The 12,862-nt window shown below is 58.5% G+C and overlaps 1 protein-coding gene across 5 annotated transcripts; it reads right to left on the reverse strand.

Moving 5' to 3' along the window:
* Positions 1 to 2,551: 2,551 nt before the first annotated feature.
* PXN (paxillin) lies at positions 2,552 to 12,118 on the reverse strand (the record flags this gene model as incomplete). 5 transcript variants are annotated; one of them, XM_079717984.1, is made up of 13 exons in its annotated part: positions 12,069 to 12,118; positions 11,533 to 11,669; positions 11,236 to 11,437; positions 10,265 to 10,400; positions 7,977 to 8,846; positions 6,524 to 6,799; positions 5,978 to 6,292; positions 5,237 to 5,338; positions 4,809 to 4,979; positions 4,538 to 4,711; positions 3,896 to 3,977; positions 3,610 to 3,758; positions 2,552 to 2,818 (listed from the first exon to the last, which is right to left on the reverse strand). In XM_079717984.1, exons 2-13 carry the CDS (start codon positions 11,624 to 11,626, stop codon positions 2,552 to 2,554), a joined length of 2,838 nt encoding a protein of 945 aa, XP_079574110.1. In that variant the 5' UTR covers positions 11,627 to 11,669; positions 12,069 to 12,118. The 5 variants fall into 5 exon arrangements, with proteins under 5 accessions (XP_079574110.1, XP_079574112.1, XP_079574111.1 ...); XM_079717986.1 differs by lacking the exon at positions 6,524 to 6,799 and having other exon boundaries at positions 5,237 to 5,332; XM_079717985.1 differs by lacking the exon at positions 6,524 to 6,799.
* Between the last annotated feature and the right edge of the window lie 744 nt (positions 12,119 to 12,862).

Below are 12,862 nucleotides of genomic sequence, written 5' to 3' on the forward strand. Positions count from 1 at the left end.
AGGGTCAGGGTTCAGACTAGAAGTCAACATGCAGCTTTTGGAGGACCATTCCAAACAACAGGAAAACTGTGAAGTTACAAAGCTGTCCAGGAAGCTCTCAAGGGCCAAGGACTGGAGTTCTGGCTCTGACGAGCGAGGAAGCATGCAAATACAGATATGACCACCAGGGGGCAGTCGAGAACCACCCTCAACTGTAAGTGAAGCCACTTTCAACTGGGAAGGTTTTACACCCGAGGTGTGGTGCCGGAACGTGGGAGTGGTGGTGTCTGGTCAATGTAGGAACACAGACAGAGACAAGCCCTGGATTCACATCCTGTCTCTGTGCTCATTCACAGGATACCTTGTGCACGTCGGTTCTATCTGAACCTCTTTCCCCATCCATGAGTGTAAGGCCACCCCCAGGCCCATGTAAGGATGCCCTTGGAGAATCCATGGCAAATTGCAGTGGGCAGGGCCTGACCCATGCAGGAAGCCAGGAGGACCACAAGTGCCCTGTGGGACAGGGATCCCATCCCCAGGGCTTTGGCATCAAGTAAGTGAACTTCAATGATTTACCCCCAAACTGTGGTCCTTGTGAGCCTGGGGAGGGTTTGGTATCTTTTCTGGGACTAAGCTGTTAATCTCAGACCACAGAAAAATGGCACTAGCACAGGTGAAAATAATGGCAAACTTTATTGGCATAAATCACAGGAATTGAAATGGGGAAAAGCCAGGTTATAAGTTTACAGAGAAAAAAAATTAAATTCATCAAATAACCATTGACCCAGAGGGTGGACCTCTGAAACCCCAGGTCCTCTAGGGGAGGGGTCACTGTAAACAGAGCAATAAGGCCTGTGGGTAGACGTGGAGACATCAGACCCGTGGCGGGGCTGACCTCCCCAGACCCGGGCTGCTCTCAGCCCTGCCCCCAAGGAGGGGCCCTCTTCCCTCCCTGGGAAGCCTCCTTGAGAGGCTCGGCACACCCAGCCTCTGCTAGGAGGCTAGCGGAGTGGTCTGGCTCTTCCTCACTTTAGACCACACTGGGACCCCGTTCCACTAACCCAGAAACCCAGCCCTACCTGTCTCATCCTTAGGGAGAGCACTCTGGGGGCTTCCTGTTGCTTCAGCAAGATCTCGTCCTTTTGCCCAGAATCCTAGCAGGCTCCCAGCCAACGACCTGGGCTGTTTTCCCCAGGACACCAGTCTCCAGGGAGGGCAGGAAATTTGGGGAAGGGATGCACCAGTGGAATGAACAAGACTGATGGTCAAAATCAGATATCAGCTTTCCTGAGGAGGCAGAAGAGCCCCAGAGAAGCAGTGAGAAGGCCGAGAATGTTCTCTTTGTTGCCAGAAAGTTCACAGGGGAGTGGACACTCCTAATGGCTTACTTAGGAAACAGCACCCCCAAAGTGTACTTCCCCCTTCTCCTCCCTCAGGAACAGGACGGATGAGGTTCGAAATTCTAGGCCCCAAAGGGCAAGACACCCTTAAGGCCAGTTTCAGTGAAGAGCTTGCTGGCCTGGATAGTAAGGAAGGGGTTTCAAAATACAGCAGTTTATAAAAAACAGTCCTTGTGAGCTGTGAAGTTAAAGAAGGGAAGTCACAGAGCTGCTCCCAGTTCACCTGCTTGTGCTAAGAAAAAATAAAATACAAATTGCTTCCCCCCCTCCAAGCCCTCAGTATAAGGCAAACCCCATATACCAGAGCCACCGTGGCACACACAGGACAGTGGCAGTGCACACGGGGGAAAGGTACAAAAGGAGACGTCTTTAAAATCTCTTCAAAATCATTTTTGTATAGAGGAGTAAAAGCAACTCAGACGATATGAATTCAAACCTCAGTGTAGAAATCTATCAAAGTTGGTACAGTGTCCAGGCACGGGGTGAAACCCCACCTCACACCATCCCCGGAGAAGGAGGAAGTGACTATAAAACATTATTGCTGGAGAGGCCTTTCTCAGTAGAACCAGAGCAGTTACAGGGGTCGGGGGGCAGCTGCCCAGGCCTGGGGAGACTGGAAGGGCAGGAGGCGCATAAGGAATCTTCCGTGGCCCCTTGGACACTTCCGCCCTTGGATGGATGGATGGGTGGATGCTGGCATTGTCTGGAGGGAGCTGCTGTCCCCCAATACTCTCAAAACAAGGATAATTAGGTTGTGTGGGGGGAATAAGGATGTAAAGAGGCCCCCATGTGACCCTGCCTGCCCTCCCCACCCCCACCCCCAGCTCCACTGCCGAAATATGAGTGAGAGACGGCTCCAGTGTGGGGTGCTGGCCTGGCCAGGCAGGTTCGTGGGGACACAGGTGGAGCCCTCCAGCCTCTGCCTCTGGGGAGGGTGAAGAGCTGGCAGCCTGGGGGGAGCTGCAGGAGGAGGAAGGAGGCCCAGAGGCTCTGGCAGGGGGTAAGAAACGCAGGCGGGACCCCTCAGGACCTTCTTGCCATCCTGCACCAGCCAAGGACATGGTTCCAGTTTCAGTCGGGTTTGCCCCTTCACCCCTAAGCGAGGCCTCTGGGTCACAGTAGCAGTTGGGAGGCTGGGCCGGGAAGCGGGGCAGAGGAAGGGATGAGCGCGCCTAGCAGAAGAGCTTGACGAAGCAGTTCTGACAGTAAGGCTTGTCGTTCTGCTCCTTGAAGGTGCCCTTGTTGAGCTGCTTGAGGCAGAAGGCACAGACAAAGTGCTCCGGGTGGAACTTCTTGGCCATGGCGGTGATGCAGCGGCCCGTGATGGGCTTCTGGCAGCCGGAGCACAGCGAGCCCCGCCGCTCGTGGTAGTGCACCTCACAGTAGGGCTGCCCGTCGTGCTCGAAGAAGCTGCCATTGACAAAGGGTGTGAAGCATTCCTGGAGACAGAAGAGGGGTGGGCCGGGGGGGGGCAGGGGGCTCAGGCTGGGGCTGGGGGCTGAGGCAGCTCCCAGGCGATGGGCAGGAGACACTCAGGGTCATCACACTCGAAACGATTCCCCCTTGCTGAGCATCCTCCACGTGCCAAGTGTGGTGTGCTCTGCTTATTGAAGTCTCCCGATGACCTTGACTTGCCACCGCTAAGTTGTACTGCCTGAATTCAGGCACGGGTCTTATGCCTGGGCACTTCAGCAGGTGGCTTAACGGTGTGCCCAGAAACCCTGGTGTCGAGAAAAGGGTTCCAGGGTCAAACTCTGCATCCTAGATTCCAATTTGGAGATCCAAAGGCACGCTTAGGTATTAAAGGCTCTGAGAAGTCTGGCAATGAACAGTTTCCCAAACTTATTTGATCAGGGGACACTTACTGGATCTCTAATAACGTCTGGGGGACATTACCGCCCAGAATGCAGTCTGGAAACCATTGCCCATTTCCGCTGAGGCTGCTAAATGCTTGTATTATCTCATTTCACTCTCACACACCCTTCTCCCGAACATGACCCGTCTCAAGGCTGCTGCACAGGACCACCTTGCCCTTGGTTTCTGCCAGCCTCAGTACAAGCCCTGGCCCAGGACCTACTGGACTTGAAGGAGTGTACCCCCTGCCTTCTCACCTCATTAATACCCCCAAACAGGGCCTGTAAATCGGATTCAGAAAGCACAGTGAGGTAGGCCCTTCTCTCCCCACTGCCCGCTCTCGGCCCCCTCCAGAGGAGGGCTGGGGGCCCCTTACCCGACACACAAAGCACTCAGGATGCCACAGGGTGTTAAGGGCCGAGATGTAGTTCTCCAGGATGGCTCGGGCGCAGCCGCCACACTTGGGGGCGAACATGTCAAAGTAATCCTTCCGGCAGTAGGCCTTGCCGTCTTTCTCGTGGAACCCTGGCGGGGGGTGTGGGGGGCAGATGAGGCCTCCAGAGGAGGAGCCACCCTGACTCCAGCCTCAGCAAGGTCTCCCACCATGACCCAGCCTCCCCAGTGCTCCGGGCGACAGCGAGTGAGAAGGTACCGCTCAGTACCTTCAGGCCCAAAGAAGGCTCCACACTGGGCACAGAAGAAGTGCTCGGGGTGCCACGTCCGGTCAAGGGCTGTCACCACTTTCTGTGAAAGCAAAGTGTGGGGCCAGAGCTGAGCGGCTGCCCCATTGGACAGATCCCACAGCTGAGACCCACAGGCCAGGCCGTCCTTCCGCCCGCCCCCAGCGCCAGCAAAGGAAAGAGTGTAACACTCCCAGGATGGGGGTCTCTCCCAGCTGTGCTCTGAAGACCACTGAGAATTCTGACTTGTTGAAGGATGTGATATGTCAGGCACACTCTGTCTCCTTTAATCCTCATGTGCAGTTGAGATCATAGGTTCTATTGTGACTCCCATTTTATAAGGGAAGAAACTCAGGCTCAGAGAGGCTAGACGTTGCCTTAACATCACACAGCAGGAGAGTGAGGGAGCCCTCACTTCACTCCATTTACCTGGGCAGGGCTCCTAACCTCTGGGAGTCTCAGCAGAAGGGAATCGGGGATGAGAGGTAGCGCTGCTTAATGTGCATTAGGACGGGCCGTGCATCCGGCCTGAGTGTGAATCCCAGTTTCCAAGCTGTGTGAGCTCGGCCACGTAATGTGACCTCTCTGAGCCTCAGGTGGCACCACCTGCACCCAGGAACTCACATCCAGGATGGGCCCGTTGCAGTAGTAGCAGCGTGGAGAGAAGAGGTTGTGATAGTCCTTTTCACAGTAGGGCTGTCCATCCCGCTCAAAGAAGTTCCGGGATCCGATCTCCTCCTGGCAGTGGGTGCAGACGAAGTGCTCCGGGTGCCACGTCTTCCCCATGGCGGTCACGACCTGAGGAGGGAGGCAGGATACCGTTCAGGATGCAGGTCTGCCACAAAGCACCCTCCCAGAGAAGCCAAGGTCCCGTGCCCACCCACCCCATCATCACCTGCCCCGCGATGGGTTTCTTGCAGGCCCCGCAGACCCCCTTGGCGACTGTGGCGACCCCCAGTTTGTTCAGGTCAGACTGCAGGCTCCCCAGCATGCTGTCAAGCTGGCTCCCAGGCTTTGGGGGCCCTCCCGGGGGAGAGCTGCTCCCTGTCTTCCCCTGGGCCATGAACTGTGGAGAGAGGGGAGAAGGCAGGTGAGGACATCCGGGCCTTGGGGACGGGGTTCACAGCACCAGGGGCTCTCCCCTCTCCTGGACAGACGGGCTGATGGAGGCAGGAAGTGCAGCCCCTCCAGGGGCTTCAGAAGCCCTCAAGGTGGGAGTGGCATCTGCAAGACATTCTGGTGTCAGAGGGGCTCACGGTGGGCCTGACCGAGCCCTGGGAACACATGGCAAGCAGGACATTAAGCCCCAGCCTTGGCACTGACCCCTCCCTCGTCCTGCCCTTCAGGGCTGCTCTGGCTGCCGTTCGGAGGCCAGCCGGCCGCCCAGCACAGCTCTCCATCCGCTCTTTGTTCCAGGCCGTGGATCTTAGATAGGGGAGGAAACAAGAATAAGAATTTCTTTTTTCTTAATTAAGGAAGAAAGAATAAGAGACCTTGTCATCGGACCATTTCACAAAAAGGACTTTAGGATGAAATGAAAAGATGGATTTTTTTCCCCTACTAGCAGTACCAAAATCAGGAGAAAAAGCCTAGAGAAAAACAACCACGAGAGAGAGGCCCAGGGAGAGATGAAGAGGGAGAGAGAGGTAAGCCTACCAAAAGGTGCAGGACTTAGGGAGGGGAGGTGATGGGGCCGGAGAGCAAGGAGGCCTCGCCAGGTACTGGGTCTGGGGCTGAAGCGGGGGAATAGGTTTTGGTTTTCCCTCTGGGAATGGCTTCCTCAGATGGAGCCTGGGGCAGGACCAAGGGGCGGCAGGAAGGGGCAGGCAGAGGGGAGGCCCCACGGGGAAGAAAGAGGGCAGCTGACGTCTCGGGGGTGAGAGCGTGGACATCAGGTTAAGCGAGGGTCCAGGGTCAAGGCCAGGTCTCAGGAAGGACCATGGTACCATGCAGGGCTTGTGGATGGAGGAACAGAGGGGGTGTGTATGTGTGCAGAGTGGGAACACCACTAGAGCATAAGGACAGGGACAGGGAGGGCTGGTGTCAGGGCCCCGGGAGGCCTGCCTGCATCGGGGGGAAGAGTGGGTCCTCGTCAGTCTGGCAGCCCATGGACCTCACAGAGGGGGGCGCAGGAGTGGGCGGGGTGGGGCCCTGCACACCATCTTCCCGTGGCCCCGCCCCAGCACTCTGGACCCCGGGGGGACCTCGAGGAAGAGCCGAGGGCCCCAGGGTGGAGGAGGTGGGCGGGCTGGGCCGGGGAGAAGAGCTGCTGGCCGAGGCGTCTTTGCGATGCTGGAGCAAAGGGCTGGGAGGAGGAGGAGAAGGCAGAACAGAGAAGGTTCTTCTCAGGGGAATGGGAGAGCCAGGAGGGAAGACAACCTGGGAGGAAGAAGAGAGGGAGAGAGATGAAGGCAACGGCGGAGGACACATCAGCTCAGCAAGTAGGGGCTCCCTGGGGCCCTCCCACTCTGGCACCAAGAGTGAGGCTGGCCTCACAAGGCCACAGGTTGCAGGAACCCCCCACCACATGCCAAACTTCCCCTCTGGCCGCTGCTGGGGAAGAACTGGAGGACCTCCGCCCTGGCCCAGCCCTGGGCACCTACTCACTACCTTCTCTACCAGCTGCCCCCTAGCCCGCCTCCCACACGGCTGCACAGTGATGATGACGCCCTCGGTCAGCCAGTCCTCGGCAGAGGTCCCCGCGGCCCCCTCGGCCTCCTCCACCTCCGGCTGGATGCCCAGCCGACCCTGCAGCTCCGCGATGAGCGGCTCCTGGGACGGGGTCCTGCTCAGGGTGGCGGGGTCCAGCCGGCGACGAGGGGAGGGCTCCCGGGACATGGGGTGAGCGTGGCCGGTCTCCCGGCTCCTTCTGATCATGGAGCGGATCTGGTGGGGGGGGAGGGAACTGTCACAGGCCACTCTGGGCTCAGCAGATGCTGCTCAGTCCACACTCAAGAGCCCCCAGGAGGGGTGGGCAGGACCAAACCACGAGAGAAAAGCCAAGCTGAGCTAGGGTGGAGGCAGGGGGCAGAGCAGACTCCCTCCAAGTCAGCCCTGACCTTGGGTAAGACACTTCACTTCCAGGGCCTCAGCTTCTCCATCCTTGAAATGGGGTAATGGTATTTTCTCAGCTGCCTTACAGGGTTATTACAAGAATTATTTGAAGGAATGTAAGTGGACATTCTTGAAAGGGCATAAGAATTTCCCTTCCTCCCTCCCTCCCTTCCTTTTTTTGATTCGTAGTAGAAAAAATGTGGTCTTTCCTTACAGTAAATCCTTCAACCAGGTTTTTTTTCCTTGTTTACATTATAACCTACTTGTTTCTAGCAGTTTGGTTTTTTTTTTTGGCCGCGCTGTGTGTCATGAGGGATCTTTGTTTCCTGACCAGGGATCAAACCCGTGCCCCCTGCACTGGGAGCGTGGAGTCTTAACCACTGGACTGCCAGGGAAGTCCTGGTTTGGTTATTTTTGTTGTTGTTTTATTTTACTTTGTTTTTGAAAAGGGCTTAAAATTTTAATCAAGAAGTGAATAATAACCGTTAACGTCAGCCACGGCTTATCGGGGACCATGTGCTATGTTCTTTCTAAGCACCTTCCAGGCATTACTTCATTAATCCTCTGGACAACCCTGGGGGAAATGGTCTATTACCCTCATTTTAAAGAAGAGAAAACTGAGGCTGGTGCGGGCATTGCCCAAGGTCACCCAGGGAGCAAGTGTTGGAGGCGTGGTTTGTATTCAGTTCTATCTGGTTCCCAAGCCCATGCTTTTCACCATTCCACACACATCCCATCAGGATGTCAGGGGAAGCTCATCTGAAGGAAAAAGCCTTAATCAAGCAAGAGGCAGAGTGCCACTAAGAGTAATTCCAGGGCCCTGGGAGCTCCGCCGGCCCCACAGAGCCCACTGCCCAGTGCTGGTTGTCAGGGTCTCAGGCCACGGCATCTCGGAATTGGCTGCCCAAGCAAACATGCGCAGAGTGGGAGGCTGCATGCAATTAGCCAGGCGTGGTCCGCGTGTGGCCTGCCGGGGCCATGTCTAGCAGCCGTGCGAGCTCACGCCTGCCTGGCCAGAGGTGGAAATCCTCTCCGTGGTGTTGGGTGTGTCCACGACCACAGCCTGTGGAAGTTCTGGCCGTTCCCTCCTGGCCTCTGCAGCGGCTTCGGTGGTGCCCTCTGGCCTCCTGGGGGTCTCGGGTCCCTGGGCTGGCCTGACCAGGCTGCCCCCCGTGGCCGTCTCTCCACCTAACTGCTCCTCCTCAACTGGGGCAGGGCATCTGCTCTCTGGCTCCCCTGGCTCTGGCCTTGCCCTCTCCTCCTGCTGTCCACATGCCTTCGTGAGACTCCAGGTATCCGGGAAGATAGCCTGACGGTCCACGGCCATGGCGGTTGGCTCGATTACTTCCTGGAAGCTGGGCGTAGCTCCCCGGGGGTACTCAGGCCTAAGCGCCTCCAGAGCCCACGGCCACTCCCATGTGGCAGCCACGGCCTCTCCTGGGCACAAAGCATTGGCCGACAGCACTTGGGGTTCCTCAGCTTCTTGGGGACCTGTGCACCCAGCGTGGGGTAGAGTGTGGCCGGGAGGCACCCTGGAGAGCTCACTCACCAGGCTCGTGTTTGGTGGGTCCCTCCAAAGGCGAGCCTGGCTCTCTGCACCCGGTGGCCCCAGAGAACTCTCCGTGGAGGGAGACCTTGAGTTGGGGGTGTCAGGCATCTCCCCAAGGCCAGCCAAATCAAGCCAGCTGGGGGCCACATTGTCCTCAGGGCAGAGGACCTCCAGGGTGTGGCTGTGGCCTCGAGGGGAGGGTTTCCTAGGGGGTGGCAGGAATACAGAGGGCCCAGGAGGAGGAGGAGGAGGAGAAAGTATGTGGTGTGGGGATGGAGCTGAGCTGGGCAGCAGCCTTGGGGAGCTCAAGGCCACAGCAGAGGAGCTGGTCTGGAGGAGAAAGACAAAAGACAGAGGGGAGAGGAGAGAGAGTTGGGAGAGATGAGGAAGGAAGCCCACTGCAAGGGGCAGGCTGGGCCTCGGGGCTCTGAGAGTCCCCGTCTACACTGACAAGACCGTCTACACTGACAAGACCAAGGTGGTGGCGAAGCTGAGGCATGAGGACTGGCCCTGGAAGAAGACCCAGCCCCCAGAAAGGTTTTCCTGGGCTTCATATCCCTGGCTCCCATCAAACCCAGGCAGCAGAAAGCAGCCTCTGAGCCATGCCTGTCGGGCACCGCCCCCCACCAATCCAAGTACAGACGAGGGAGAAAAAGCTAAGGTGAGGTGGGTCACGGGGAGGTCAGTCCAGGCACCAATCAAGGGACAGACAGCCACAGGCTGCTCTCCTCTGTCTCTCCCAGACAATCCCAGCTCTCCTACATCCCCCGAGACCTTGCCCCAGGGGCACAGTGAGAACCAGCGCAGCTTCTCAAGGGATCTCAGAAAAGCAGCACCGCCTAAAGGGTGCTGGGGCAGGGCTCCCTCGGGCCAACTCCTGAGTCCAGTGTACTTGCTCCTGACGGTGGCCACTCAGAACCACTGGCACATGAGGGCCACAAGCCCAGGCCGCTCCCATCCCCCCGGGCCCGTGAAACCCCAGCCGAAGGGAGGCTTGGAGGCACCAATGGGGCCAAAAGCCGGCTCCCCTGCTCCGATTCCCTAAGTCATGCCCCCGTGGAAGGGTGGAGTCAGCAACTGTTGGCGAGTTCAGTCCCCATCAGTCCCCATCAAAGCACTGCATCCTCTAAATAAAACATCTCAGGTCTGGCAGGCCTGGGGAGGAGATGGGGCGCCTCATGCAGGACTGGCCCAGTAGCCTGACGGGTGAGGTTTCCCAGAGAGAACTTGTGGGGACTCACAGAGACCCATGGAGGATGGAAGGAGGATGGCGAAAGAGGCCTGTGGATTCAGGAGCCAGAGGCAGAAAGAAAGGTTGTGTTGAGGACAGCCAGCCAGCGTGGGAGATGGGGCTCCAGGGCAAATGACCTCTCGGCACAGGATCCCACACGGCCCAGCAGAGCACCCCCTCCCCTACCAAGAGCAGCCATCGACACAGGGTCCTTTGTCCCAGCCTCCTGATCCCTCGCCTGGGTGGCTGGGAGCTGAGAGCACCCAGGGAGGAAGGAATGTCCTGCTGAGCACGTCCTGCCTTCACAGGCTGAGAGGCAGCTCAGTCCCCACGTGGCCGGCCTGGCCCTCCCTCCCCCATATCCTGGCAAGGCCAGGGCACTGCCTGCGGGGTCCCGGGCTCAGGGCGAGGCACCCAAACATGCAGGGGCCAAGTTCCAGCTACTCATGCTGAGGTACAGGAGGGGAAGGATGGGGGTTCTGAGGGGCCAGGGCAGGGAAGAGGGACCTCAGGGCACCTTAAAATCCGACAGCGAGGCCATCAGCTCGTCCAGCTCCCTGGTGGCAGAAGAGGCGGAGATGCGTGTCTGCTGCTGGCTGGAGGTAACTCGCTGGGGGCTGCTCATCTCGCCCTGGTTCACAGTGATGGCGGGGCTGCATGCAGGCATGGCATCAGCGGGGACCCCAGAGGCCAGCCCGTGCACCCCCAGCATGTCCCTCCTCTCCCCAGGGGATCAACAATTCAGCTCTGACACTGGGGTCCTGCCACCCCTAACCCCGGGAAGCCCACCAGCTCCCAGTCTCTCCTGGGGACCCCTCGTTGGGAGGGGCTGCTGTTAGCCAGCAGGACAGAGAACTGAGGTGAGCTGATGGGAGAGAGGCAAGGTCAGCTCAAATGGCACTTCTTTCCCAAGAAGACCAAGTCCAAGCCTGCCCGTTCAACAAGCCCCAGCATCCTGTGTATCCTCCACAACACTGCACGTACATGTGAAGCTGTTCCAACAACACAGTAACACCAAGGAGAGCTAAGACTCGGTAGACACTTACCATGGGTCCTGTGTGCACGTGCTTTACGTGTGTTATTGGGTCTCACCCCTACTGAGGTAGGTGGTCTTATCCCCCTTATCCCATTTCCCCTTATCCCATTCTACAGATGGGAAAACAAAGGCTTGAGAGACAACACTTAGTAAGTGCACAGCCAAGATGTGAACCCTATTGTGTGGCTCCAAAGCCTGTGCTGACAACTGCTGGGCTACGGGTGCCCTCAGCGTGCACAGTGTCTGTCCTTCCTGATGGATAGTGGCTCGTTGAAGGCAGGCATGGTGTCTGCGTGACTCGTCACCATCCCCCAAGGCCTGGTGCAGGGCCTGGCAAACAACAGGCACTTCAGAGGGAACGGGTGACACTGGGGATGAGACAGCAGACCCTGGAGCACGGGATGGGCTGGGCGAGACCTTCCCCTGCCTGGGAGGGCCCAGTGGAGACTCACACGGGGCTGGGCACAGAGCTCTCCAGCTCATCCAAGAGACTCTCCACGCTGGGCCGCACATCCTCCAGGCCCCGGCCTCCGTTCCGCTTGGGCTTCTCTTTGGTCAGTGGCCCAGCTTTGCCCCCCAGTGGGCTGTTATTCTCCGGGATGCCGTAGTGGGGGCTCAGAGCCCCAGGCAGTGGGGGGCTTGAGTTGGCCTCATCTTGGGAGAAGGAAAAGAGAAAAGCTGCTCAGCCCTGAGCCCTGCAGGGATCCAGAGGCCAGCAGGTGGGCCTGGTGGGCCTGACCTAGTCCTACCTGCAGGGAAGCCTGGGGGGTTATGCTGCACGGCGTTCAGCTCCAGCAGCAGGCGGTCGAGTTCAGAAAGGTTGCTGCCCAAGGAGGAGCTCATGACGGTGGGTGAAGGCTCGGCCGACTTCTGCTTGTTGGGGAAGCTTTGAGAGGCAGAGGGAAGACCTCGGTGAGAGACGCTCCCCAGCTCTGGCGGCCCCCAAATCCTCAAGAAGAATAAGGCAGAGGGGATACAGTGTCTCCACCGGCCAGAGGACGGAGAGCGGGGAAGTGATGTGGCAAGAAGAGGGGAGAAAGGAAGTCTTGCTTCAGTTCTTGAACCTTCCTCAACGCAGGGCGATGTGAGAGCCAGCCCAGCTGCTGCACAGTGATGGCAGATAAGGCCACCGGGCCAGTTGAGAGGCCTTCTGCTGTCTAACCCAGTGACCCTTGAGGCAGAATCCTCCTCCCCTCCAGCGCTGTGCCGTGCCTGTCCCTGGCCTCAGTGGCCTCTGCCCACCGATGCGCAGGATTCCCAAGCAGGGGGAGGAGCTGGGCAGTACCTGTACACGTGCTCTTCCTCGCCGGTTCGGGGACACGGAAGGCCAACGCCGTCCTGGGGGTTGGAGGCACTGGAAGTTTTAGCACTGGAGCCGTACACAGGGGACGGGGATGGAGGCTGCAGGAAGGACAGTGCTCAGAGCCTCCCCGGGGAGGAAAAGGAACAGCCCGAGTCACCCCCGGAAGGTTCCTGCTCATAGCCAGTCTCACCAGGGAGTTTCCACACTCTGACCAGGAGACAGGTGATTAACACTTGGTCACTGCCCCCTCATGTGGCGGCGGCGGGTGGGGAGAGCCAGACTCTTCCCGCCTCTTCTCCCCACTTCCCTGATCGCTGGCTCTCCGAGCCACTGCCAGACAAGCTCCTTGTGCCCTGAAGCTGACTTCCGAGCCCCTGTCCCCACCTTACCTGCTGGTGGATGAATCGGGAGGTGCTGGGCTGCCACTGGTCTAAGGGGTCAAGGACCGTGCCATTGAGGGCCTCGCTGGACGGGGGTGGAGGGACAGGGGGTGGCACGGCAATCTCCTGGTATGTGTGGTTTCCTGTTGGGTACGAGTAGGGGGTCTCCTCAGACAAGAACACAGGCCGTTTGGAGATGTGGGAGGTCGTGGACTCCAAGTCTGCCAGCAGGGCGTCTGCAGAGAGAAGGCGCAGGGAGCGGGTAAGAAAATGGATCCTGGGGACTAAGGCTCCAGTGGCAGCACCCTCCCTGCCTACACCCAAGAGTTAATGACTTCTGAGCACCTGCTCCGCCCATGGGAGAAATGACCAGCCTCAGGTCAGGAAGGTACCAGC

Source organism: Hyperoodon ampullatus (assembly GCF_949752795.1).
Source record: "Hyperoodon ampullatus genome assembly, chromosome: 13".
Classification (NCBI taxonomy): Eukaryota; Metazoa; Chordata; class Mammalia; order Artiodactyla; family Ziphiidae; genus Hyperoodon; species Hyperoodon ampullatus.